Source organism: Cavia porcellus, unplaced genomic scaffold (assembly GCF_034190915.1).
Source record: "Cavia porcellus strain 051 isolate PalLab524CR breed Dunkin Hartley unplaced genomic scaffold, mCavPor4.1 scaffold_6, whole genome shotgun sequence".
Taxonomy (NCBI): domain Eukaryota; kingdom Metazoa; phylum Chordata; class Mammalia; order Rodentia; family Caviidae; genus Cavia; species Cavia porcellus.
The window spans coordinates 73,747,796-73,774,861 of NW_026947489.1; the positions used below are offsets into that span (position 1 = coordinate 73,747,796).

A 27,066-nucleotide genomic window follows, 5' to 3' on the forward strand; every position below is an offset into this window, starting at 1 on the left:
ATGTCTCTTTAATGTCCTTTACCTCAGGTCCCCTTAGACAAAGGAAGGGATGAACAAGTGGGATGCTCTGTCAGCTACAGCAGAAGCTGTGAGCCAAGCACTCAGGCTGGGAGAGGGGGAAGAGAGACCCTGACTGAGTACCCCCAGATAGATACCAGGCCTGAGGATCAGACAGCTGGGGAGGGTCCACGATAGGCCCCCTGATGGCAGGCCATCCCCAGACCAGTCCCACCCAATGAATCAGTACATTAGCTTCCCAAATCCACTACCAGGAAACATTTTCAAAGGCTGGGCCCAGGTTTATTACCAACAGAATTTCCCCCCAAATGTCTCATTTGTAAAAAACTTCTGAAACATCAGAGGAGGAAAACAAAAGTTTAATATGAGAACAAACAGTTTTCTTGCATAGGACATGACATTGTAAGGTTATTGTTTTTCACCTAATTTAATGTAATAACCCATCCTGAGGCATCCATTCATCCAGTATTTACTGGATACCCTTTGTGCACCAGATGTGTTAGAGATACAAGGGATCCAAGGTTGATCAAAACTGACATACCAAAACCGTTTTGCGTATGGGGCTTGCAATTTTACAGACAGAGAAGAGACAGACAAGGCATTGAAGAAGTTAATTATACAGTATGCTGGAAGATGAAAATTGCAATAGGGAAAAGTCAGGCATGGAGGCTGTGGGGGGGAGTTGTAATTTAAAGTGGGCTGAGAGATATTCAAGCAAAGATTTAGGGCACAGGAGGGCCAGGTGTGGACTCCGTACTTCAGACAGCTGGGGCACAGGGGCCAGTGGTGCTCACTATGGCTGATTCTGCCCCCCAGGAGACGTTTGGCAATGACTAGAGACATTTTTCAGTGTCTCAGCCAGATGTGGGGAGAGAGCCACTACTGGGAGGTTGTGAATAGAAGCCCTGATGCTGCTCAGTACCCCACAGGGCACAGAACAGCCCCAAACAATGAAGAGTGATTCAGTCTAAGATGTCAGAAAGCAGAGGTCAAGAAACCCCAGGGTGAGTGAGAGGGAAAGGGACAGAAGAGGTGGCCAGAGGTAAACGCCAACCAGAGAGCCAGTTTTCTGACACTGGAGAAGCTGATTCAGGAATTGTTATGAAAAATATGTGAAATCTGCTAGGGGGAAAATGAGAAAGAGGAATAAAGCCTGGAAGACATTAACATATAAAAATTCCTGACAAATGACTAATTTAACATATAAAGAGTCCTTTCCAATGAATGTGAGAAGGTATTTTTTTTTTAAACTTCCTGGGAAAATGGGCAAAAGACAGAGATGCCACCAAAAAAGATAAACACGTGGATGATAAACATTTGGGAAATATTTGGCATTACAATTTACAAACATACATGGCTCAAAGTGTAGCTCAGTGACAAGGCACATACTTAGCATACATGAGGTCTCAGCAGCACCAGGGAAATAAGACAAAGAATTACAAATAAAAGTCATGAGACGGCTTCGGATGAGCAAAGGCTGACTTAGCACAGAGTGGCTAAGGTTACATAAGAGCAGGGCTCTTCCCCAGCTCCTTAGCTCAGCACCTCAGGAAGGAATGTGACAACATCTGCCTCAGCATTAAATATGCATTTCTTGACCCAGCATGTTATTCTAGGAAGGAATTATTCACATGTAGGTACACAAAGATACATACACAGATTTGTTTATGACAGCATCAGCAACACACCAGAAGCAACCCAAATGCCATCAACAAGGGACTTGTTTGCTGTACAGTACATACTACAGAGGAATCCTATACAACTTTAGAAAGCTGAGGCTTGCTCTTAGTGCACACCCAAGAGGAAAACATTTGCCCACAAAAAGACTTGTACAGAGATGTGTAGAACAGCTTTATTTATAATGCCCCCTAACCACAATGGCCCAAGATCCACCAAAAGACAAATTGTGCTATATTCATACAATGGAATACTACTTAGCAACAACAGTAAAAGGAATGACCAGCTATATGCAGCAACAGGAACAAACTTCAGAAGTGTTTTGGTAAGCAAAATCAGACATACCAAGGCATGTATTGTATGTTTCTATGTATCTATGAGCTTCTATTGACAAAACCAGTCTATCAACAAAAATCAAACGTTGCTTGCTCAGAAGAGAAACATTACCAGAAATTTAACCCTGCTTTCCCAGAAGAGAAACATTACTGGAAGGGGCAGGAAGAATTCTGGGACAGAGTGATAAAATTGGGGTATTAGTTACATGGTACATGTGTTTGTCAAAATTATGGATTGTACACTTAGGATCTGTGCTATTTGCTGAACTTAATTTTCTCCAAATTTAAAGACAAAATTAACTATTGAATGACAAAGATGCTAGCCCAGCTTAGTGTCCTGAAATGGAATGATCTCTACATGAATACTAAAATTCAGGTTAGAGGGACAGAAGCTAAGACGATACACATAGAGTATGCTCCCTATGTAACATTGGGAACACATGCCTTTACCTAATCTTCATATATGTGCTGTTATGGGAGGATACGTAGGAGACCATTGGTCTTGGCTGCCTTTCTGGAAGGGACATGGGAACTCAAAGTCTGAAGTGGAAGAGATATGTCTCAATACATTTTTTTTAACTGTTGGAATTTCTGGTATTAGGTTCACACTAAATTTTTATTAAACATAGCTTAAAATCTTTGATTGGATAAAAACATGTTCTGAGATTGAATTTCAATATTTTTCTACCCTTGGGAGCTGGAATCGGGTACACTGCCAGCAGGGGGAGGCCATGGCTGTGTAGTAAAAGTGTACACATGGGCAGCACATCAGGAAAGCGTGTGAAAGATGTCACTGGGGCAAGGAAGTGAGTTCCTAAGTCCTGGCTCAGGCTAAAAGTTAAATAAACTAAAACTCCGATGCAAAGATTTCAACCTGGAATGACAAGCTTCTGGTTTTCTGATGCAGAAGGTTAGCTCACAAAGTACAAAACTCACCTGGGTGAAACTATTTTTTAATGTGAAGATATTAAGTTTCCCTGGCAGGCTGGGAGATGAAGCTTTTAGGACGAGGTGAAGACCGCCTGGGAAGATGGGTTCTACACTAAGAATGGGACGATGAAGAGTGGTTTTTAGCCAAATAATTCAGGATTGGTCTTTACTTTTACAAATTACGGCTATGCTGTCAAGGGTCTCACCATGTGGAGGACTGGCCTCTGGGAGTGGGTTAATGTCCTGTTTGGAGCCCAGAGCAATAGCGTGCAGGGTAGTGTGCAAGAGGTGTTAAAGGAGAACAGACACCACCTTTACCAGACAGATGCCTCCATCCTCTAACCCTGCCAGAGCTGAGGCCAAGGTGCTTCCCCAAGAAAGACAGCTTGCCCTCGGGAGCTCCTCATTTAGGAATCAGATGGTCAGGAGTCTGGGGCTGGGCCTTTGAAAGAATCTTTATAGTCATAAATCCCTGAGAAAAATGTTAGAAGAGAGCAGTCCTGGCCAGAACCATCATGGTGCAGCCAACCTTAGGTCCTAATGTTTGTTTCAGACACTAAGAAGGGAGAGCTTGAGGTCCAAGGTTGGATCCTTGTTAGAAAATGTTAGAGGCAAAACATGTACCTAGAACCAGAGGTTAACTGGGAGGGGGTGATCTGGGAAAGGCCCTCAGAGACCCTTTACTCTAGCCTCTTGGTGATGGACTCAAACCCAGAGAAGTGAATGTCTTATTGGGTATCAGATGTTAGGAGTGAGCTTGGTCTACCACTCAGAGGGGGCCTGGCCTTTTGGGGTGCAGGCACTGCTGAAACTCTTGATCAGAGACATATGTGTTCTCTTGCTACTCAGCAACATGTCCCTCCTGAATTCTGTGGGAAGGGAGCCATTGGAGTGGCTCACAGTAATTACACCAAACACTTACCCCACCACACCGGTATCAGAACCTGTATTTTTTAGTGGGTAGAGACCCCTTGATTTCAGAAAACATAATCAGTTCCTTAACTCCAGGAAATGAGTCTTAATTCATCTCATGGAATTCCATCTCTCCTTGTCAATGATTATTCAAAAGGTGGGCATGTGATTTGCCAGTAAGACAGAGAGGAGTCTGCATGGGCTTCTGAGGAAGGCCGTATTTTTCTAATGAAAGAGGAAGATACACTTTGGCAGTCAGGCCCCACCCTGAGCCCCTTTTTTCCTGCCTTGAAGACAGATGTGTGTATAGGCTTAGAATATAGCTTGAGGGTGAAAGTGTGACCCTCTGAAGAAGACGGTGGTTACAGCCCAAGTCTTTGACGACTTAAATGAACTGCTGGAAAATGTACTCCAGACTTACGTTACGTAAACACTAAGCAACCCTATGGTTTAAGCCACCGCGTGTTGTATTTTCTCTTATTTGCAGTCAAAATCACTTCTCATTACCACAGGCCATAAAGGTGAGTATAAGTCCAGCATACAGGAGGTGTTGCTTAGAAACAGCCTTGGCTCCACCTCATCAGCATGGACTCTGCCTTCCTGAGACTTCCACCAGCCACACAAGCCCTCTACCAGCTGGTATCTGGTAGAGTCCTTTGTCCACCCTGCCAACCCTCCCTCCACACCTGGTTATTCTACTCCTTTCAATGCCCACTTGGGATGATCTTCCTCCCCTTACCCATGACCATCAGGTGTGTGCCTCTGACCACATAAGTCTGTCAATTAGCGGTTACACTCACCATGGCCTCCTGAGGGCCAGCCAGAGTGCTGGCTGCTTATCCAGAGGGAATTCAAGCCTCATCTTTATGCTTTTGTCTTAGGGCAAAGACCAGCTCAATCTAATTCAGCACTGCCCTGAACACATCTCAAAGGAGACAACAGAAAGTGAGCAGGCCCTTGGACCAGTCATCTTTCCCTACAAACATCACAAAGCCAAAGCTCCTGATGGTTAGAAGAAGGAGCAGGGGGCAAGGTGCCAGGCCAATTTTTGTTGGAACTATAACTGTTGGTAACTTGATGTGTAACTTAGGACACATCCCTTGGCCATTCTGAACCTTGGTTTTCTTCAATTACTACTGAAGATAGCAACTTCCTGTCTCAGGGGGCTGCTGCAAAGACCTAGTTAGATGAGTGGATTCTCCAGGCACAGAAGGCCTGACACCCAGAAGGTGGACTGAGAGTAACTGTTCTTTCATTCACCCCCTTGCCGCTCATCCCTAGCAGAAAACCAGAGACAAGTCAGCCCACTGGAAATTTCCATGGGAGGCAGAGCGTAATGAGGGCCAGACTTCAACAGTATGGTCAGGAATCATCCCTCCCAAGGAATTAGATACACATTTGGTCTTTGATGGGCTTTCCTTAGGTCCCCACACTTTCCCCTGCCCTGAAAAAGCTTTCTGTGGACCTCATCTCTCTGCTGCCAACTGTCTCCTAGGGCAATATAAGGAGGAAAGAGAGAAAGAGAGATACAGACAGAGACAGAGACAGAGAGAGAATGACATTGAGGAATAAGAGGGTGATTGCCTTTCCTGTCTCTTGTTCTCATGGGAGTCCAGAGTTTCCATGATCACTCTGCAGTAATTAGCTGTGAACTCAAGTGGATTCAGCCACCAGGTAGGCGGTGTCCCTTAGGAACCAAGCACTGCACATCCTCAGTGTCGCTCTACTGCTGCTAGGGTTAGCTATGGTGGCCAGTCAACACGGAGTGGGAGATTTCCTAGCAGACCTCAAACTCCAGCTGGACTCTGAGGTAGCCCAGCTACTGGAAATTAATACTGCATATCCACTCTGCACCTGCAAGGAAGGGAGGACCTATCCACTCCACTGTGACCACTAAAGGACTACAGTGTCCATATTCAGAGTGCGATCCCCGCTATGCGGGCCTGGGTGGGAAAAGCATTTCCCCAAAGAGTCAAACTGACCTGCCTGGGAGCAAAGAGGGGACCCTTGGGGTTTCAGCAGCTGCTGGCCCAGGCCACAAAGGGACCCAGGAGTTGAAGAAGGCTCACTGGAGAGTTCGGAAAGGGCCCGAATTGTTAGTTAAAAGGGGAAAAGCGAGGCAGCCAGGAGTGAGATGTGGAAGGGGGGCAGGTGTCCTGAAGTTGGCAGTGCAAATGGCTCATCCTTTGGTGGTGGTGCCATCCAGGATCTGAGAGTCTCCAGAATTGCCGTCACTTGAGTGGTAGAGGGTTGCCTGAGATCAGATGTCTTGTCCTGGTTGAGTGGCCCCCTTCAGAGTGACAGATCTGAGGCAGCCAGAGATACAGGCACTGCCAAGTCATTTTCCCAGCCCCCATGATGGCTGAGACTACAGCCCCCCGCCCCCATGTGAACTACCTGGGACTAAGCAGGTGGGAACCAGAGCCCAGCACGGACCAGCATGGGGCCTGCCCTCAGGGTACAAGAGCCTGGGTCCTGGTTCCTCCCCTGCCTGCCAGTCCCCAGGAAAATGGACCCTGTGTCTCTGGAGAGGATCTCTTCAGCTCTGAGCCGGCCCATCACCATCACTGACTCTAGCCCTGAAGGAAGAGGTGACCCATTGGCTGAGTCTTGGTGGGGTGTGGGCAAGAATGAGTCACCCTGGAGTGCGAGCCCCACACACTGTGCAAGGCATGTTGGAAAGTCTGTGGTCTTCAGGAGGGTGCAGGCCGTGTGCATGGTCTTGTGACTCTTCCTAAGTCTTAATATGTGTCACGTTAGCCCAGTCAGGGAAATGATCCAAGTCAAATATGGCCCGTCCCCAAGTGTTGACAGACAAAAACACACACAAGACTCCAATTACATTCATCATTAGTCCTGTTTTCGCCTGGAAAATAAAAATAAGTAAATAAGCAAACAAACAAACAGGGTCACAGCCAGCCCCCAGGGTTTGCTGCATTCTCAGAACAAGGGTAAATAGGACATTTGGAGCAATGGACAAAGGGCCAGCTCTCTGGGCCTCGATGTCCTGGTGCCATGCTCTGGAATCCCCCTACTCCCAGATAAAACCATCCCCTGTCCATTGTCACTGGTGCTCAGTGCATCCCCGGGAGGAAGGTAGGACAGAGGTTCTGTGTGTCCATTTTAGCATTGGGAGGTGATGTGAGGCAACAGCCACTCAGGAAAATCATGACAGAGCTTGGGGTGTGACTCTAGATCTGGTGACTCAAGTGTCCCACAAAGACGCTGCAGCACCCTTGTGACGTCTACTGGTTCTTTACGATGCCCACTCTGTGTTCTTGCCTAATGCTGCTAGCTACTGCCTCAACACCTCACTGTAGACATTGTCACTAAGGACTGGCCCTGCCCTCTTTGTGACAATGCTTCACGGAGACCCAGGGACACTCAGCAGAGTATCTGTGATAATTACTGGTGGGTCCAAGGATCTTTATTTCCAGCTTCTCTGGTTTGCACACTTTCCTTGCCCTGATCCAGAGCTGCAGAGATGTCCTTCTTGCGTTAGAGACAGTGAAGCCAAACCTGTCTTGGTGGGTTCTTTCCATGACTTGTTTGTCTCCACCCTCATCTGCTCTCAACAGTGGTCTCTTTCCCCCCACATGCCTACCTCTCCAGACCTGTCTACAAGTCTTTCAGCTGTCATCAGCATTTCATCCCAATCTAAGCCTCCCCCTCCTGGCTATCTCCAGGGTTCTTATTGGTTTGTGAAGTCCATCCTTGGCCATGGGGATTCCCATGGAGCCTACACAGCTTCTCCAGAAGGGAGATCCTGACCTGATATGGAGACGGGACAGCCTCTGAAGTTTAAGATCATTTCAAAAATGAAGAGCTCCATCATAAATGCAAATGAGGAACATAGCTCTGGCCATTCCTTCGAGGCTCACACATCACTCATAAGGGGGGATCCCTTACACCCATAGCATCAGAAACGAGAGGAGTAATAAAAGCAGTTGTGTTACCATGTCAGAAACTTTGAGGTGTCCGTAGGCAAACACGATGGCATTAGGCGGGGTGGCCACAGGCAACATGAAGGCAAAGGATGCACTCAGGGTACAGGGGAGCATGACGTACAACGGATTGAGGCCGATGGAACGAGACTGGGGAGAAACAGCATCACAGCTCACAGCACAGAACACAAAACGCTCACAGGGCTTCATTCAATAAAGCTAGCAGCCATAATTCAGTAATGCATTCTCTAAAGACCCACGGTGCCTCCCAACTCCCACGCCTTTGTCTTGCTGATTTCTCCGCCTTTTGTTTATTAATTTCTGGCAGATAACTGTGTAAAACACTGATGCCTGAGCTGAGAGGCCACATCCCGAAAGGCTTTTCTGAGTCCCCTCAATTCATTCAATAGATATCTATTTCTTGGGCACCTGCTATGGGCTAGAGGCAGTGTGGCCCCCACACTGCACTGACTCTTGTGGTGCTGTGGGTGTGTGTGTCTCTCTCCGGTCACATACTGAAAGACCCTAGAGGAACATGTCTTCTTACGCCTGCATGCAACTACAGGTGTCTATGTTTATACATTTGGGATTGTTTTGCATCTAGAATTTAGCATCCACTTTCTTCATACTGCATTTTTGTAATTCAGCTACATCTAATAGCACAGAATAAGCACTCATTAGATATTTCTTAAATGAATAAAATAATTCACAATATCTGTCAAAATGAATCCTTATGCAGAGATACACGCACATGACGGCGCACACCCACAGAGATGTTCACGGCAACAATGTAACAACAAAGCACAGGAAACACTCAGTGGCCATCAACAAAAGGACAGTTAAATCAGTTATGGTAGTTAAATCACTTATGGTACACACAAACAGTGAGATGGTACACAGCTGTAAAGAAGAAATAGGCCTTATGTGCTAATATAGAAAAATCTCCAACATCTATGTTTGCATTCAAAAGAAAAACATTAAGGCCTATAACATGTCCATAGATTGATCCCATGTATTTGAAAGTAATGTGTGTGTATTTGTATGTAATATACCCAAAAAGATTTTCTAAAAAGTTAACAAGTTGTTTCTAGGGAGGAAGCTAGAGGAATAGGGTCTGTGTGCTTCTTTGTAGCATTAGACATTTTAAAGTCATGTATATGTATTACATTTTCAATTTGGAATGATAATTACATTAAATATGTTTTCACTTTATTAACAGATTTTTTTTTTTTTGTCTTTTTCATTTTTATCGGTACCAGGGATCGAACTCATTCATGACTGCCTGCTTGCAAGGCAGGTGCTTATGCCGCTGAGCTAAATCCCCAGCCCCAACAGATTATTAAATAATCTTTAAAATAGATGTTAGTGGCTAGATGAAATTATATAAACATGCATTCATTTATTATTATAGGTATATTTAACTCCCTTTTTTTTTTTTTTTTGTCTTTTTCCTTTTTATCGGTACCGGGGATTGAACTCACGACTGCCTGCTTGCAAGGCAGGCACTTATGCCGCTGAGCTAAACCGCCAGCCCCAACTCCCATTATTACAGGTATATTTAAAATAAATTATTCTATCCTATAGATTATTATAATCATGCTTGCAGCCACTATTTTCCTAAAACATTCTCCCATATATGAAACTGCTGAGTTAAGAGCGCAAGCAGATGGTGCCCAGTTACGCACCTTTAGAGCAGCTAAGAGGTCCCAGGCAAGTCTAGCTGCTTCCTGGTCCCTGCCGACCCCCACTCTCCCTGTCTTTGGGTACCACATGATGTATGTACCCCTCCTTCCTCTGTGACCTGCTGATGACCACAATCTTTCTCTTTCCTACAACAGGGTTCCCAGGCAAGAACAAGAGAGGCCATGGAGGCAGATTGGGTGAGTCTTACTCAGGGATTCTAATTCTATAAAAATCTCATTTTCATGCTGGGCGTGGTGGCACATGCCTGTAATCCCAGCATTTGGGAGGCTGTAATCCCAGCACTCAGGAGGCTGAGACTGGAGGGTTGTTGCAAGTTCGAGACCGGCCTGGGCTACATAGTGAGCCTAAGGCCAGCCTGAACTGCATAGCACGAGACTCTGCCTCAAAAAGACAAGAAAAAAAAAAAAGCTTGTTTTCAAAGGACTCTGCTTGTAGCTGTCTGGTTGGAGCCGCTGGTGTCCATGGTAAGAGCTGCAAATGGCAACGCCCAAGTCTTTGCCCAGGAAGAGAAACCATCCCCACCACATGTACACATCAAAAGACGCATCTTCCTCCGTCCTCTCTTCTTCCTCTTGCTCCTTCTCCTCCTACCCTTCCTTTCCCCTCCTCCTCTTCCTTTTCTTCTCCTCTTCCTCTTCCCCTCTTCCTGGGCTCTGTCTGGAGAGCCTGCTTAGACCAGGAGGAGACAACCACCTCGCTATTTCTGACACTTTCATCTTCACTTGGAATGGCAGGAAAACCACTTAGGTTTGCTTTCTATGCATGTGGAATCCTTGGCAGCCAGATGGAAATTTACCAGTTCTAGAGCTCTGTTCAGGACCTTTGTGAGTCTGTCTCGCAGCTCTAAAGTAACTGGAGCCTCTCCCAAGCCCCTGTGCAGCCTGCAGAGGCTTCTCACAGGCCCCTGACTATGGACCTCAATGCATCTCTAGGAGGAGAAGAATTCAGTGGCACATCCGGGGAACTCAAGTCTTTGGGGTCTCAGCCCAGGGCTCTTCCCATTCCACCCTGAGGCTGGTGCTGCTTTACAAGAATGACAGGAGACAGGAGAAATGATGGCAGGTGACTTCCCTGTCAGCTCTGTTTTTTTCTCAACCCCAACTCAAAATCATGCCTGCCCATGGGACACAGTAGCTAACACTCAGTAGCCTTCTCTTCTGCCACTCGTGCTCTCTCTGGCTCAGTTCATACTGGTCCTTCATCCCTGGGCTCTCCAAATAGGCCTCTGGAGTCTTCAGCCATGTCCTCCATCTCCTTCACCAAATGCCCTCTCTCTCAATGACGCCCAAAGCCCCACCTTCTCCAAGGCCTCTTCCTGTGGTGCTCAGTCAATGGCACTCCCAGGAGGATTCTACAAAGGAGAACTCCTGCAACATGTCCTGCAACATGTCCAGGACATTGGCCTCTCCCCCTTGGCACAAGCCTGACTCCTCAGCTTGCAAAATCATCCAGTTAGGTTTACACACTAAAGTTTGCATACCTGGTCTGTTTGCCACTTTACAACAGGGGGAATACAAGAAATGTCAGCAAACCAGTAGGGTCCTCGGGATCACGGTGGTCAAGGGTGCACAAGTCCATGTCACAGCCAGGGTCAGATTCTGGTCTGTAAGCCTGGCACCTGATTTTATACCCTACAGATGCAGGATACGGTCAAGGTTGACAGCTGCCTGTGAAATGACTTCCCCTCCCACAACAGACGTACTTACCATGGAGGCAAAAATGGGCAAGAAGAGGGTGGTGGTGGCCACGTTGCTTGTGCATTCAGTGGTCACAGCAATAAGCAAGGATAAGATCAGGGAAATCGCTGCAGGGGACACACCACTCAAGGGCTCCATCTGCTTCCCCATCCACTCTGACAGCCCTGAGGCCTGAGAAGAACAGAAAGGAAGGTCACTTTAGGGGTCCTGGCCTACAGTCTCTCCAGGGGCAGAGGTGGTGGACCGGGGAGGAGCTCAGCCCGTCCTCTACTCCCAATTTTCTCTCTTGCATCCATTCCATAAATGGCATCCATCACTCCATAGTTTCAATCTGCGTCCTCACCTTGGTGCTTCCTAAAGTTGATTTCTAGCCCAGCAGATCAATCTGGATTTAAACATCCACATCACATACCTTCTAGCAATTTCCACCCAGATGTCCCATTAGCACATCAGACTCAACACATTCTCAAACAGAATTCCTTCCCTTTAGCCCCAAGGCCGCTTCTCCTCAGGGCTCCCTAATCTATCTACTGCTGGGCACCCCTGGGGCTGGGAGTCACACTGGGGAGTCAGTCTGCCACTTCATTCCTTACATCCACCAGTCACCCAGAATCTCTCACATCTGTCTTCTCCTCTTGGTCCCTCATGGCTTTCAAAGCTCAGAAGAATGATTTGAGCCAGAAACTGGGGATTTAGATTTGGTTTTTGGACTGAGAAAGATTGTCCAGGGAGAGAATGAAAAGTAAATACACAGAAGGCCACAGACAGAGCCTTGCAGAACAGTCATAGCTAATGGGAAACAGGAAAGACTGACGAAGGCTGAGCACGAACAAAATCAGAAGGAAAGCCTGAGGAAACAGTGTCTTAGAGGCCAAACTAGAGCTGAGAGAGTTTAAAGACAGAGTTCCCCATGGGGCCAAACTTCTGAGGCTGTTAGGTGAAAGACTACGGAGATTCTTCTCTTCCAGCATCCACCTACCCCAGATTCTACATCAGACATCAGAGGATATCTACCAAGGGCTTATCTCACTAAGTCACTGGCAGCCTTTGCCCTTCAGTGGTTCTGCACTGCCTTCAGAATCAAGTTTATACCCTTCATCCTAACCCCAGAGCCTGCAGGGACCCGGTATGTGCTAGCCTCTTCTCTCTTATCTCCCCTCAGTTAGACACCTCACACTTTTTTCCTTCTTCCTGAAATACCTTCCTGGGTACACCCTCCTCCCTAGGCTGTGAAGTCCTCAAAAACAAGAACTATGTCTCCATCTCCTATGTAATCTCTGTGCCTGGACCAACACTAGGGATGTAATAGGTAGTGACAGATGGAGAAATGAATAGGTAAATGGATGCATGTGGATTTGTTCTTCAAAAAAATATGTATTGGACTGGAGATGTGGCTCAGTGAAAGAGCACTTGCCTAACACACACAAGGCTCTGGAGTTGATCCTCAGCACTGCAAAATTATATAAAATACACATTTTATATATGCATGTATGTATCCACTATGCATCAGGCTATGTTCCAGATGGTGAAGAAACAGCAAGCACAAGACAGACCAGATCTGTTTATTATGTTCCATTCCTGGATGGATAGAGGATGGATGGATGGATAGATGGATGAATGGATGGATGATGGATGGATGGATGGATGGATGGATGGATGGAGGGAGAGAGGGATGGGTGGATGGATGAACAGAGGACAGATGGATGGAGGGAGGGATGGATGGAAAGATGGATGATGAAAGGAAGGATGGATGGATGGATGGATGGATGAATAGAGGACAGATGTATGGAAGGATGGATGGATGGAGGGAGAGAGGGATGGGTGGATGGATGAATAGAGGACAGATGGATGGATGGAGGGAGGAAGGGATGGATGGAAGGATGGATGATGGAAGGAAGGATGGATGGATGGAAGAATGGATGGATGGATGGATGGATGGATGGAGGGATGGATGGAAGGATGGAGGGATGGATGGAAGGATGGATGGAAGAGTGGATGGATGGAAGAATGGATGGGTGGAAGGATGGATGAAAGGATGAAAGGATGAATGGATGGATGGAAGGATGGATGGAAAGGATAGCAGCAACAAACCAGCCCATCCCTCCCTCTAATTTGTTTCCCAGGAAGTAGTTGAAAGTTACACTTGAAAGCTGCTTCTCTCTTCCTGTTACTGTTATATACTTAGGTATAGAAAAATCTTTAAATTTTAAAACCCTGTTAATGGGTAAATTCATGAAGTAGAAGAACCAAAGGAAATGGTAAAAATATTTATGAGACCTTGAAACAAACAATAAATAAATCAAAGTATGAAGCATTATTACTGGACCCTAAAGAGCCCTGGTGTTGTCCTCTTCTCTTTCTTGCCCACTAAGAATCACTTATCATTCATTTCTGCAGTTATTCAAGAATGCTTTCTCCCTTCCAGACAGCACGAGTTGTGCAAGTGACCAGTCAGTGTCTGTCCCCAAGAATGTGCAATTCTGTGGAGGAGAAAGACCCAGAAACACAAGCCCAGGGACGGAGAAGTGGAGGAAGAGGGCAGCTCCGCGGCCTCCTGGTAGAATTGGAGGACCCTGGGAGAAGTTACCTCACATCCTTTAGCCAGGGCAAATCCGCCCCCTAGTAGCAGCACGATACCCCAGGGCACTTTTTCCTGGGTCACCTTCCAATCCAGCAGCGCTGGGGGGTAAAATGGAGTTTTCATTTCTGACAAGAAAAACAAACACATGCACAACCCAGAAAAGCGTTAGAAAACAAAGCCACATAATCAAGCCAGAATAAAGCCATAAGGAGTTTCAGGCACCAGCTCATATTCATAAATTAGCCAAAATTTACAATAATTATCATACCCACTGCTGCAGAGGATTTGATAAAACCATTATGTGCTCTGCTTACAGCATTATAAATTGGAACAACTTTTTAGAAAAGCATATATTTTAAAAACTATTAAGACATTTGTAATATTCTTTTACCCAAGCAATGTCATTGTTAAAAATTTATCCTACAGAAAAAATACCCTCAAAGGAAAAGCTATGCATGAAAAAAACGTTAATTTATAGTAATAAAAAATTCAAAATAGGCAAACTGTCCACAACAGGAGAATGGTTATAGCCCCTCCAATGTGATGCTTTACTATAGAAAATAAAGACTGTAGCAATAGTAAAAAAAATTATTGTGTAGTCCCAAGCAAAACCAGAAAACCCAAACAATAAAGACATTGCATTTAAACTGCATGTGTTTTGATTATAACTACATAATATATATACTTATTAACAAAACAGGGAAAAAGAGAAAAAAACAACAAAAAATCCTGATGCCATTATGGAAACTGGAAACACACTTTCAATCCCTGGTGTAGTGAGTAAGACTTTATGTGTTTAAACAGCAAGAGAAGAGGTTTTGCTCTGCACAGCAGCAGCGTCGCCCCAGGCCTGGGAATACAGCCAGTCTTCTTCTTGGGGACGGGATGCTCTCCTCTCTAGGCCGGGGGCCCAATTCATGGGTATCACTCGCTGCCCCGAAGCCCCGCTTCAGATAATTGGAAGGCTGGCACAGGAGCCTTACCTTCCTCAGTCTGGCTGCAAAAGTTGAACTTGGGCTTCTGTGAAGGTACAATGAATAGCAAGATGGCCACAAAGATGGCCACAGTGGCATCAGTAGCATACCTAGGCAGGAAGGAGCACGCAGGAGTTTAGCCCAGCTCGGATGCTGCAGCGACAGCCACGCACAAACCCATCTTAGCGTGGCCAGCTCTGTGTCTACAAGCTCCTATATGGAGGGACAGGCTCACCGGACACGAGCACCGGAGTCCCCAAGCCAAGATCAGGATGGGGCGGGAGCCTGGCTCCATCCTGGCCACCAGCTTTGGATGACTGTCAGCAACTCACTTGCCTCTCTCTGCACTGCTTCCTGGGTAAACTTGGTGACTTCCAGAGGTTCTTCAGACTCCTGGGCTTACCAGGATAACCAAGTACTTTGGCGCTGATCCCAGCAAGCCAAAACAGAATGGTCAGTGGCAGGCAGCATCTACCTGCCCACATCTCCTGCCTTTTCCAGGATCTACAAGTTTGTGTCTCAACAATTCCTCCACGCTGAAAAGATCAGGGCCAGGAGAAACTCTATAAGTCCCCTTTTCCAAGTTTCTATCTAAGAAGCTTCTGAACCTTGGGATGTTTTTGGAGGGATCTGAGGAAAGATCAGAAAGGGAGATGACACAGCAGAGATTTGGAAGCCAGAATTCCAAAAGATCTGTGCCTACCCTGATCAACTGTCTAAACCAGGGCCAGGGCCACCCTACTTGACCATGCATTTCCTGCCGAGGGTGCTGCAGAAACAGATGCTCTCGTGGTCTCACCATAAATAATGGTCAGAAAGAAAAGTGAGTCAGGAAACCAGCAAAGTGCTTTCTAAACCCAGCTTCAGAACAAAAGACCTGATCCCACACCTTGCTCTTGCCAGCTGGACCAGAGAACAGCAGCCCGTGGGTCCACTTACTTACGTTTTCTTATCCTCTGTCCAGGCAATGGACACCCAGCCTGGCATGAAACCAGGATCACGGGAGAACCACAGGCCGATCAACAGAAGGAAGCAGACCAGGACATTGACCTCAGCAAAGGACAAGGGTCCCAGCTTCCTGTACTCCTCTTGTAGCACATCATAGGCAGCCTTTTCCTTATTTCTGCTCTGTATCCCACAACTGCAGGATTTCTTAAAACTGGAGAGTGTGAAGACAAGAGAATGGTAGGACAGACAGGTTAGATCAGGGATAACTGAGACAGAACCCAAACATTGTACAGAACCCAAATATTCCACCAGCTGTAGAGCCTGGAGCAAGTCTCTTCCCCGTCTTTCCTCTTATGACTGGTACTTACCTCCTTCCCTGCTAGGGCACTGTGGGAAAGTTTGCGAAGGGAGAGATGAATGCTCAGAGCATTCCAGGGCTGCCTCCAGAGCCTGGGTTATTCACCCAAAGGAGGCCTGGGATGTTGAAGGAGAGGTCTTAACCAAGTCTCATGGGAAAGGAGAGAATGGCCAGGAGGATGAGAAGCTGAGCAGAACAAAAGAGTGAGCAAGAAGATGGAATACAGAAATAAGCAAAACTAAGGCTGTCACTAGTAAGGGAAACCTGACAGGCTCCTGGTAACCAGGGCAGGATGGTCTGTTCTTGGATGGTCTCTTAGGAATGCCCATTGGTAGATAGTGCCGTGCAGGACCTCCATTCATGTCGGTGCTGATCTGAGAGGACAGGGAGGAAGAGAGGTTTGTAGAGGAGGCATAGAAGGTAACTCAGCTGTGGGGAGAGGGTAACCGGCACCACTGATGCATGGGCTGTAGACATCAGAGTGTTCTCTGAGGATTCTATTTACATATTCTGCCCAGTGTTGGCCTGAGCAGGTGGGCTAGGCCAAGAGCATTGCTCCTGAAGAGTCTTCCCTGCAGGAGTCCTTCAGGGGCCCAAGATAAAATTCACAAGACAGGTTGATGGAATATGGGCTGGTTCCCAATACCAGGGCTGGATGTCAACTGCCTTTGAGAACATGAGGGCTACACTAGCAGTGACAGCATGGTCTGTGGCACTGGGTACCAGGACGACAGGACATGGCCTCCTGGGAGCTCAGAGGTCAGGAAAAAAGTATTGGTGATAGGACCACAGGTCTGTACAGCTGGCCAGACTTTGCTGCACGAGGATCAAGGCCTTGTGTCATGAGATTGTTGGGCATGGGGATGACCCTGCTCTCATGCAACGGGAACTCTCTGCCATCATTGGCTCCACTGACTGCTGCCACTGTCATCTTAGACATGAGCCTGAGGTTTCCAGGATTACTCCTGGTTGTCTAGCATGGGCCACGCACCTAGAAGCCAAAATCTGAATGGTGCTGACATGTCTCAGCACCACAGTGGCTGCAAACCCGCAGGCTGTGTGGAGTATTCAGTCTTCTGATGTGGTTCCCCATAGCGGTGCCACCACCCTTCCTCACCCTCTTACACTAAGTGTTTTCACTCTCGTGTCTGTCTGAGTTCATCTGGTGACTGCGGGGTTGTTAAAAGATGCAGGATCTAATTGGCGTGTGGGAGCCCTGGAGCTGGGATGAGAGCCAACACATCCTTGAAGAATAGCCTTTATCATGATGCATCGCAGTGAATTTGGACTGACTATACTAGAAGCCCAGGAGCAGAGAAAGATCCTCAGGTCCCACGTGTCCACCACACCAGGGAGGGGTAGGGAAGAAGGCTCATAAGAACGTTCATCCTTTTTTCTGGCAGTGAGCCTGGCTGTGATGCTTGGCTGCGGCCCAGCAGAAATATCTCACATCTTGTTTAACAGTCCTGGGGGGCCGATGTCCATGGCCCTCTTGGATGAATACGACCTAGGAGGTCGCCCATAAATGTAGCGAGACAACTTTTCTGGATTAAACTAAAGGTCAAGACTTTGACACTTTTCTCCAGATGAGGAATTCAAGGAAAAGTAAGACAGATGATAGAGGTGAGGGCTTCCTTCGGCTGAAACGTGCTCTCTTAGACCTTGGTGATGTGATCCTGGAGGCCACAGAGGTGGACAGGGATCACCAGGCTGTAGGCTGCTGCACTGCTGCCACCATCCTGAGTGTAACAATCTGTCCTCCACCTTCCAGATTCAGAAGTGAACCTGGGCTACCTGTGACCCAGTGCCTGCCCCATGTTTGAGCTAGAGCACCAGGTCAGGAAGGGCTGGACTGAGCAACAGCTCCACTCCTCCAGCCCAGCAGGTCCTGCAAGTTCCAGGGCAGCACACTAGGTTCTTGGTAGGCTCTCTTCCGGCCCAGGAGACTGCTGGAGGCTGCACCACAGCTGTAGGCTTTCATCTGGGTTTTCAGAACACGGGATCTAGCTCCACTGCTGATGGCACTCTCGTGACCCTGATGCTAGGCCAGCTCCCTCTTCTCACAGGCCCTTGAAGCTTTGGGGAAGCTCCTAGGCCACAGTTACTGCTCCGGATACCTGGTATGCTTGGACAGTGAAGCTGTTCAGGGCAGTAACCCTTGATCTACTCAGGGTCATGGGGATGTAGGGCTGTGGTTGGAAAGCACGGGCCCTGCAGGTAAACTGCCTGGATTCCAATCTCAGGCCTCTACTCCCATACCACCCTCCACGGGCCATTTCACCTCGTCTGGCCTCAGCCGTAAATTGGCACTAATAATAATAGTCCCTGCATCACAGGTTATTGTATAGGTTAATGAGATTCATAAAGGCATTTGAAATAGCGTCTGGTATATCATATGTACCAACAAGCATTGATCATTGTGATTTCCGTTGTCTATGAAGAGACACAGATGCCTGCCTGAAGTAGCTCTGGGCCGTCTCCTGACAGAGGGACATCAGTAAATGAGCAGGACTTTGGGCCTGGCACAGATTCGAGGGCAGAGTGACGAGAGCTGTCGTCAGAGCCAAATTGTGCCATCCAGTGAAGGGGGATGTGCCCCCAGGAGAAGGGCAGGAGGGCAATGACGGGAGGCCAGTGGGCAATGAGAGGGTGCTGCCTTTACTATTACATCATTGCTTTGTCTCAAACCTGTCCAGTGACTTTTTTCACCAATTTTCAAAACGATTCCTCCTCTTCACAGGAAGATAGGAAAACACACCGTTTTCCCTTTAAATCACAGGTTTCCAGGGGCACTTCTCCTTCACCCCATTGCTCATCCTCTCCCTTGTCTTTACTTGGCTCAAGCTCCCTATGAAGTGAGGCCCAGCACAGACACATTTAGCCCCCAGTTCAGTCCTTCCCATCTTTGTGCCACAGACTCGTTCATGTCTTTTAAAATAGCATTAAAAGAAATGCGTTAGCCACATGTCATGGTTTCCGTCCAGAGTCTGGCCACTGTCAAGAGTGACTCTGGCTGAACCTGATGGCGTGCTGGGAAGAGGACGGAACACTGCTGGGAACCCCGAAGACACTGGGCGCAGTTCTGGCTCTGCATTGATTGGGACGGTATCGGAAGTCTGCTGTGACCTGGCCTCCTGGACCCACGCCACCAAAGGGAAGTTTGTCCAGTAGTGTTGACTTGGCACGTGGGGACAAGTGTATCTCTGATTGCGTTAGGCACACTAATGGCACTCTTGCTCTTTCTCCCTGATGGGGAGCCATGCTGGGTACAGGGGTCAGAGAGGTCCAAGCAGAGCTCAGAGTCAAGCGCAAGAGTGGCACTGGAATCTGAAGGCGGGTAGCATAGCCTTAGAGCTGTGATGTACCTAGGGGCAGCTCGGAGTAGAAGGCAAGTTCTCCTGAGATGGGATGGAGGTGAGGGCAAGCAGAGGAAGGGACAGCCAGGAAAGCAGGAAAGCAGGAAAGCAGCTGGGGAGCAGGGCAGGCCAGAAGGTAGGAAACAGCCAGGAGGAGGGAACAACATGTGCAAGGCACAGTGAGCACCCCAGGGTCCTGGGAGTGGGAATCCCCTGAAGCGAAGACCCGGCTGGAGGCGGAGGGTTCTCTGAAAGGGTGTGGCGTGGTTAGAGCGCATTCGAGGAGCCGAGCAGACTTACCTGGATCTCATATAAGTGCACTGGAGCCACAGCCAGGAGAGCATCAGCATCAGCAGCATGTTGGGGAAGGCAAAGCCGAACCAGGACACGAAGTTGACCAGATCTTTGCTGTCAGGGAACAGCCTGAAAGGAAAGTCACCGAATGCTGAGCTGCGGGAAGCAGTCTGGGCCCTGTGGCTGGAGCTGAGCGCTTGCGGGACACTGAGAGGTGCGTCCAGTTAGAGGCTATATCCGCACTGGGTCCAGCTACCCGAGTTCCACTACCCACATTGTCCTCTAATCAAATGTAGACCCAGAACATGGCCATGGCACAAGATGAGCTGAGGCACAAACAACCAACCCTTCTGTGGATCCAGACCCTGCTGAAAATCTCATTAAACTTATCGCCCATCCTTCAGAAATACAGCCTTGTACACAAGCACACATAATTTGGCCAACAGCTTCAGGGGATCCACAGATGCCTTAGGGTCTCCCGATGTGGGTTTCTGCAAAGGAAGTACCCCCTTAGAAAAGAAAATCTCAGAAATATCCCAGGATGGAACTGGAAGATGTTCCCCAGGCCCTGCCTCCCAACCCAGGCTCTGTTATCCCAGCGCTGCCCCCTTAAGCCTAAGGATGTCAAAGCAGATACACAATGTTCCTACTCAGACCAGACAGGCTGATTTCTTCAGAAGAATTTAAGGGAGAACCTTAAAGATGTCATTACAGAGAATACTTCCAGCATCAAAACAGCCTGGCTGCTGAACCTTGAATTTCTGCCCTGCTGAGCTGCCTATTCTTTCTGCTTCCCATCTCACTGGCCCGCTGTCCCCCCACCCGTCCAGAGCTCTACTCACCACCTTATTTTTGTTCTGACTGCTTCCATTTGTGCAGGCCTCAAGGCCCTTATTTACCAGGTCAGCTGTGCTCCCTCCCCGCATGCATGCACACCCTCCACAGACCTTGAGACCCTGAGGGCAGACTCAGGCTTCTCTCACTCTCAGGTACCAGACCCACCCAGCACAGATATAGGATCCCCATGGCCAAGGTCCCTTTGTGCCCAGGGCTGGAAAATTCCAGGGTAACTCTGTGACTTTCCTGGTGCCTTGCAGGGGAGAATACAGTCCCTCCGGGGCAGTTAGTGGGACTGTGGTAAGTGAGCAGCCAGGCCGTAAGTGACCCAATCCAGTCCTTCATCCATCTGCAGAACCCAGTATCCCTGGACCCAAGCCATTAACCAATGTTGGGCGCCAAAAGGCTTGAGGGATTCTTGCAAAGATGTTGATTTTCTACACATTCTAACCCAGGCATCTATGCTGCATTGTTGTCTCCCTGACTCAACCCAGAGTTGAATCTATATTCCCTGTCTGGACCAGTGTTTCTGAGCCCAGAGAAAGTGGAGGTCCCTCCAGGGCACAAAGCAACCTCTCCCATTAGCTTCCTTGACATCAAGTCCCCATTCCCTTGAATGCCTCTGAGTGGGGTGTTGGGACACAGAGCCTGCATGTCGAACAGTCTACCCCTGCCGGCTCTCACTGTGGCGCCCAGCCTATGGCCACCTTGATGGAGCCTGCATGGGGTCCAATCTACCCCTGCCGGCTCTTCCCTGCGGCGCCTAGCCTACGGCCGCCCTGATGCACAATGACTCACTCATTCATCTGGCCCAGCAGCACCACGTTGGGTCCTGTCCCAGTCACGGTGGCTGTGCCCCCAATGCTGGCAGCATAGCACACACACAGATTCATAGCTTTGCACATGTTCTTCCGGTTCCGGTCTTCCTGCTTCTCCATGGCAGGGTCTTCAAAAGTCACTTGGTTCTCTGTGGTAGGCACAACACCATTAGCTGAGCCAGTCATGGGGGCAGCCCAGCAAGTCCTAGTTCCTGACCCTGCTGCTAACTGGAGGACAGAGACATCCCTAGCCTGTCAGCAACTGCCATGTGCATTCCTCAGCCTCCAGGCAAAGTCATAATCAGGCTCTGTACGTCTGCCCACAGTCACTGCCCATGGCTAGCATAGGGCACCTCCACGCTCCTGCCACACACAGCAACTTAAGACAAGACCCATGTCCCCTCTGTCCTGAGCCCTTGCTGCTGCTCAGGCTGCTCCCTATGTGTCAAATGCCTCTTCTAACAAAGTTTCTCCACTCCTGAGCTTCTGAAGTGTCTAGCTGGTGGCCTCCCCAGACAGAAGACTCTTGCAAGGGGCCTATTGATACCACCCACTGGGCTCCATAAGTCAGAGATTGATTTGTTCCTGGTCAGCTCTGTAACCCTAGACCTCACCTAGGGTCTAGCAATCAAGCAGCCAGCCATGGGTCCTGTGCCCCTTGTGTGGGGTCCTGGGATGGGAAGGGAACAGGCAAAAGGCAAAGAGGACTAAGCTACCTTATACTCCCTGGGTTCTGTACCTAGCAAGAAGCAAGCATCAGTGGGGCACCAACCCAAGATCTGTGGGGGTGGAACAGAGGGATTTGATCTACTCAAGGTCAGAAGAGGCCTCCTTGAAGGTCACAGGATGAGTAGGAGTTAAGGGGCACCCAGTGGGTGTTCAAAAGATGCCCTACTGAATAATTAAATGAGCCCTTAACTGATTGCTGTGACTGGCAGGAGCTGAGGGTGAAACCTCATTATAAGCTCTTACTAATGGATAAGCAATGTTTTAAGTTCTACTAAAGGGTTTTTTTGCGCAGTGTTGTGTTTCTAACCCAGGGCCTTTGCACTAAGCTATATCTACAGCCTGTTGTTTATTGTTCATTCTGAGACAGTGTCTTGCTAAGTCAATATATTGCCCAAACTCAAACTTGCAATCCTCCTGCTTCAGCCTCTGAAAGTTTTGGGATTACTGGTATGCACCACCACGCCTGGCTCTAAAAGATCAAACATTTTTGCAATAATCATACCCCTAAAATTTACGAGGACAGGATTTCCTAAGTGTTTTCTCTATTCATATTTTAAAACAATGTACAGAAAATAGAGAGGAAGAACAGGAACATTTAGCCACAGAGGGAAGGTGCCACTGTTTCCTAGTACCTGGCCACGGGCTCACCTGGCAGCTGTCCAGCCTTGCCCTTGTCCACCAGCTCTAAGGCACCCAGGCTGGCCTCAGAGGCTACGCTCGTGGCTTCCATCTGTTGCAGCACAGCCTCTACGATGGGCACCATCATGGCTGTGGTGGCTGTGTTGCTGATCCACATGGACAGGAAGGCTGTGACCACCATGAAGCCCAGCATCAGCCTGCAGAGGAAGCAGAGGGGAGGAGCCCCAGAGGCCCCAGCCCCTCAGGTCCAGTCTCCATGGGGCCACCCCTTGCCAGCCAATGGAGGCTGAGGATTCTGATGGGCGATTTCAGTTTGAGCACTGAGCCGCTTGCCCGGCTTCCTCCTTCCTTCCTACCTCCATTCCCATTTCACAAACACTTCTGATGTCTGCTCTGCTGGCTACTAAACCTTGATACCCCAGACTTAGCTCTGACTCTTTTTTTTTTTTTTGAAGAGGAAGAAGAAGAAAGAGAAAGAGAAGGAGAAGAAAAACTTTCAAAAGAGTAAGAGAGTGACAATGGTTAATATATTACATATTGTTATCTTTAAATTAGTTGCTCAGAGTACAAGATATAGGCATTTAACTGTCCAAGCAATATTAGCACAAACCTTCCCTTTCCAATGAACTAAGAGGAATTAGTAGTGTAACTATTTTAACTACGAGGTATATATATAGTCTCCAACTAAGATTGGAACATGCTCCACCCAGGGACGGACGGGCCGCCACATCCAGGTAAGCTGCGGCCAGGCCACCCTCCCCGCCAGAGGACAGCTGGCGTGCACACACGCCTCTCCCAGCCTGGAGCCCACACAGACCACACAGCCAGAAAGAGAGGCGTAAGTACCGTGCGGGCTTGGCCCCCACCCAGAGCAGCGTGCGCAGTGCAATCCTCTTGTGCAGGTTCCAGCGCTCCACAGCCACTGCCACGATGAGGCTGCCCAGGAAGAGCATGTTGGTGTCCTTCATGTACTGCACACACACCTAGAGAGCAACATGGAGGCCCTGACCACATGGCGCATGGTCCTGGAGCCACCCAAGTCCCCTGAGACGAACTAACAGACCGAGTGCTGACTTCAGGGCCAGCTAGGAGTTACATGTCTCCATTCCTGGGGTATCCCAGGGTATGTGTGTGTTTGGGGGAGGTGGGGTACTAGACAGCTCAGAGAGGGGTTGGAAAAGGAAAGAGTCTCTGGGAGAACCAGGAGGAGGTCGCCAGGACCCCGTGTCTGCTCACCTCTTTGGAGTCCAGTATCTGCAAGAGCGGAAAAAGCAAAACGGGCAAGAGGGAGGTCACAGCCACCGGGATGACATCTGTGCACCAGTAAATGGCCATGATGATGATGACGTAGGCACACCTGGCAAACTGAAGAGACAACCCCGCGTCGGTGGCCGGCACACCTGCTCCCTCCTCAAATCGTCAGGAGGCGGCTGGAAGGGACCCCCAGCAGGGGGAGTCCTGTGTCCCCAGTCAGGCAGGTCCCCAGGTTCAGGCCAGTGTGGACACAGCATCTGTGACCCAGAGACTCCTGTCCCCACGCCTGCCAACCCTGCCTCCTTCCCCAGTGTGTTCTCCCATCTTCTCAAGCTTCGGATTGCCCCCTTCTCAAAAATAAAGAATAAAATTAAAAAGAAGAGGAAGAAATAGAGGAATGATGGGGGAGGCAAAGGGGGCAGAAGAGGAAAAGGACAAGGGGGGAAAGATAAGAAAGTGCCGTTTTGAATGATCTGTTCTAAGAATTACACGAAGTCATTTGTCAGAGCAGGATGGTCTTCTCCGTTTGCAAATTAAGCGCAGTCCTTTCAGCCTTACTGCTTTTTCTCGACATCCTACTCCGGTGATTTCTTCATATTGCTACATGAAATTCGTACTGATTGTTTTTAAAAGTGCAGACCTGCCATGAGTCTGATGGCCCACTTCTTTGTCCTTCCACAGCCAGCCGAATGTGGTTTCTTCTGCCCTCTGTGGCCACTCTGCCTTACTGGCCCACTTATTTTTAAGTTGGCCCCCAGGAGACATTCCCTGATGGGCCCCTGTGTTCCCAGTACCTCATCCTCCCTGCTTCCTCACACGGCTGCTCCACGTCCTCCTGATCCCCAAAATGCATCTATAAACCACCTCACCCAGAAAATCACGAGCACTATTTCCCAGCCTCTCTGTTTTTGTCTCTCTGTGTTAGAATGGTGGTGCTGAATGTGTCGGCATCTCTCTCTTAGAAAGGCCTCCAGCTTTACTGTTTGCCTTTAACATTATACGGGTGCCTGGTCCCATCCTCTAACCACTTAGCCAGTGGAAGCTTAGCTCTAGGGTGAGACAAGGCTGGGTTCCCTGGAAGCACTTGCTTCCCTGCCCCTCACTCTCTGCAGGACTCGGGGAAAGCCCTGAATATTTGGCCCCAGCCTTGTCACCTAATGAAACGTGGATGATAACACCAACCTGCCTAGACTGCTTAGTGTTTCACCAAAAATCTTACCACCATCTTTAGGAGTTATCCAGGCCCTGCCTGCCTACTCATTGCGGTCCTCACCAGTTAACTCAGGCAGGAAGGCCTGTAGTTCCCAGCTCTTTATTCTTTTTTATTTTGGAACTTATTTATTGATTGATTGGGGGGATTAAAGTCTCAACCTTGCGCTTCCCAGGCAAGTGCTCACGCCACTGAGCTAAATCGCAGCCCAGCTCCTCATTCTTTTTTTATATATATATATATTTTTTTTTTGTCTTTTTTCATTTTTATCGGTACCAGGAATCGAACTCATGACTGCCTGCTTGCAAGGCAGGCGCTTATGCCGCTGAGCTAAATCCCCAGCCCCTAGCTCCTCATTCTTAAGCTTCATTCCCACTCCTGCCTTCATCTCGTGACAGTGAAATCCTAAGAGGTCACTGTTTTGGATCAGGCTTCTGCATCAGGTCTCAAGAGACTGAACAAAAATCAAACCAGGTTTCCCTGTCACCAAACCAACAAAGTTGCTATCTAATCTCTTCCTCTTTCTTCTTTGACTTGTAATGAAATTTTATTAGTTAAAACATCATAAAACAAAACAATAAAATGGCTTGGAGCAACATTTAACGAGGATCATTGACAATTATAATCTAAGAACTGGAAGTAATTGTTATAGGTAAGGACACAAGGTCATGACGGGCCACACACCTTACCCAAAGTGCATAAGGATGAAGTCTCGTGCTACTACTTCACCGTCATCTACCATCCTATTCCCACTGGGCTTCACACCTGGAGGCCACTCTCAGGAGGACAAGGCCCTCTCCCTCCGTACTCCTCCATCCCTTACAAGAACCGGCTTTGGCACTGGTCTCAAGAGTCCTTCATACTTTGGATAAAGGACCAGCCACTGTCTCCATCCTCCTGGAGGCGATTTAGGATTTCCACGAGCCATTGTTCACAATTCTTCCTCTAGCGAAGCTTTTAAATTGTGTCAACATTTTATACAAAAGATGAAAATGGGTTGTCTCATAAACTTATTTCAGAATGAACTCCACACACTGGCTCTCCACTCTAAATGGTTGCATAACTTCTGACAGTTTATGAATGAGCCTCCCCCTTGTTCCTAAATATTTTCCTTTATCCTAAACTTACTCACCACTATTAATTCTGTTTCACACAGCAAACATACTTAATAAAACTATCTCTCCTTTCAAGTACAATTACATTTTAGCAATTTACAGACACAGGACATGGTCAAGAGCAGAGTGCAGGGCGCTCAGAAATGAGATACACTGTTGGGACCTGGGATCTTGATTTTTTTGGGAGTAAAAATCTGTGGAATTGAAAACCAATAGTCTTAACTTTGTCTAGTGGGTGGAAGAGGGTGGCCCACCCATAATAAGGTGATGGTCCACTCATTAGGAAATTCTAATTTACAAGGGTAAAGGTGGTTTATTCACAGGTAATAGAGGATCCTTGGAAGTAAAAAGAAAATGGGAAAATCTATTTGTAAGTGAAAGGGAGTTGTCCAGGTTTACTATGTTTAGGGAGAAAAAAAGAGAGAAAAATAAATATTGTAAATAAATAAACTGAGCTTGTGTCCTGAAACTGCAATTCTTCTTCTTTTTCTTCTGCAATTCTTTTTTAAAAATGAGTTTATTTTATTTTATTTTATTTTATTTATTTTTTGGTACCAGGGATCGAACTCATGACAGTGCACTTGCAAAGCAGGCGCTTATGCTACTGGGCTAACTCCCCAGCCCCTCTTTTGCAAGTCTTAAAAGAATAATTTTTGATATCTCTGTGTCCTTGTTTCCTTCCCACCTGGTTTTTATTTCTTCTACCCTACCTCACCAGCACCACCTCCCATATGTG

General features: G+C 47.9%; 1 protein-coding gene across 5 annotated transcripts in view; it reads right to left on the bottom strand.

The window, feature by feature from the left end:
- Positions 1-356: 356 nt before the first annotated feature.
- Positions 357-27,066, bottom strand: part of Slc13a5 (solute carrier family 13 member 5) — a 34,371-nt gene continuing 7,661 nt past the window's right edge. For 4 of the 5 annotated variants that reach the window (XM_003469639.5, XM_005003536.4, XM_013152301.3 and 1 more), the window contains 11 exons: positions 23,988-24,116; positions 23,598-23,734; positions 22,761-22,948; positions 21,364-21,532; positions 19,735-19,857; positions 15,716-15,931; positions 14,782-14,882; positions 13,805-13,923; positions 11,227-11,388; positions 7,829-7,966; positions 357-6,738 (listed from right to left, as the gene is read on the bottom strand). In XM_003469639.5, the coding sequence (XP_003469687.1) occupies positions 6,607-6,738; positions 7,829-7,966; positions 11,227-11,388; positions 13,805-13,923; positions 14,782-14,882; positions 15,716-15,931; positions 19,735-19,857; positions 21,364-21,532; positions 22,761-22,948; positions 23,598-23,734; positions 23,988-24,116 (1,614 nt within the window). In that variant the 3' untranslated portion in view covers positions 357-6,606. Of the gene's footprint in view, positions 6,739-7,828; positions 7,967-7,995; positions 11,152-11,226; positions 11,389-13,804; positions 13,924-14,781; positions 14,883-15,715; positions 15,932-19,734; positions 19,858-21,363; positions 21,533-22,760; positions 22,949-23,597; positions 23,735-23,987; positions 24,117-27,066 lie in introns of those variants that run through there. The other variant, XM_023565009.2, reaches the window with a different exon arrangement.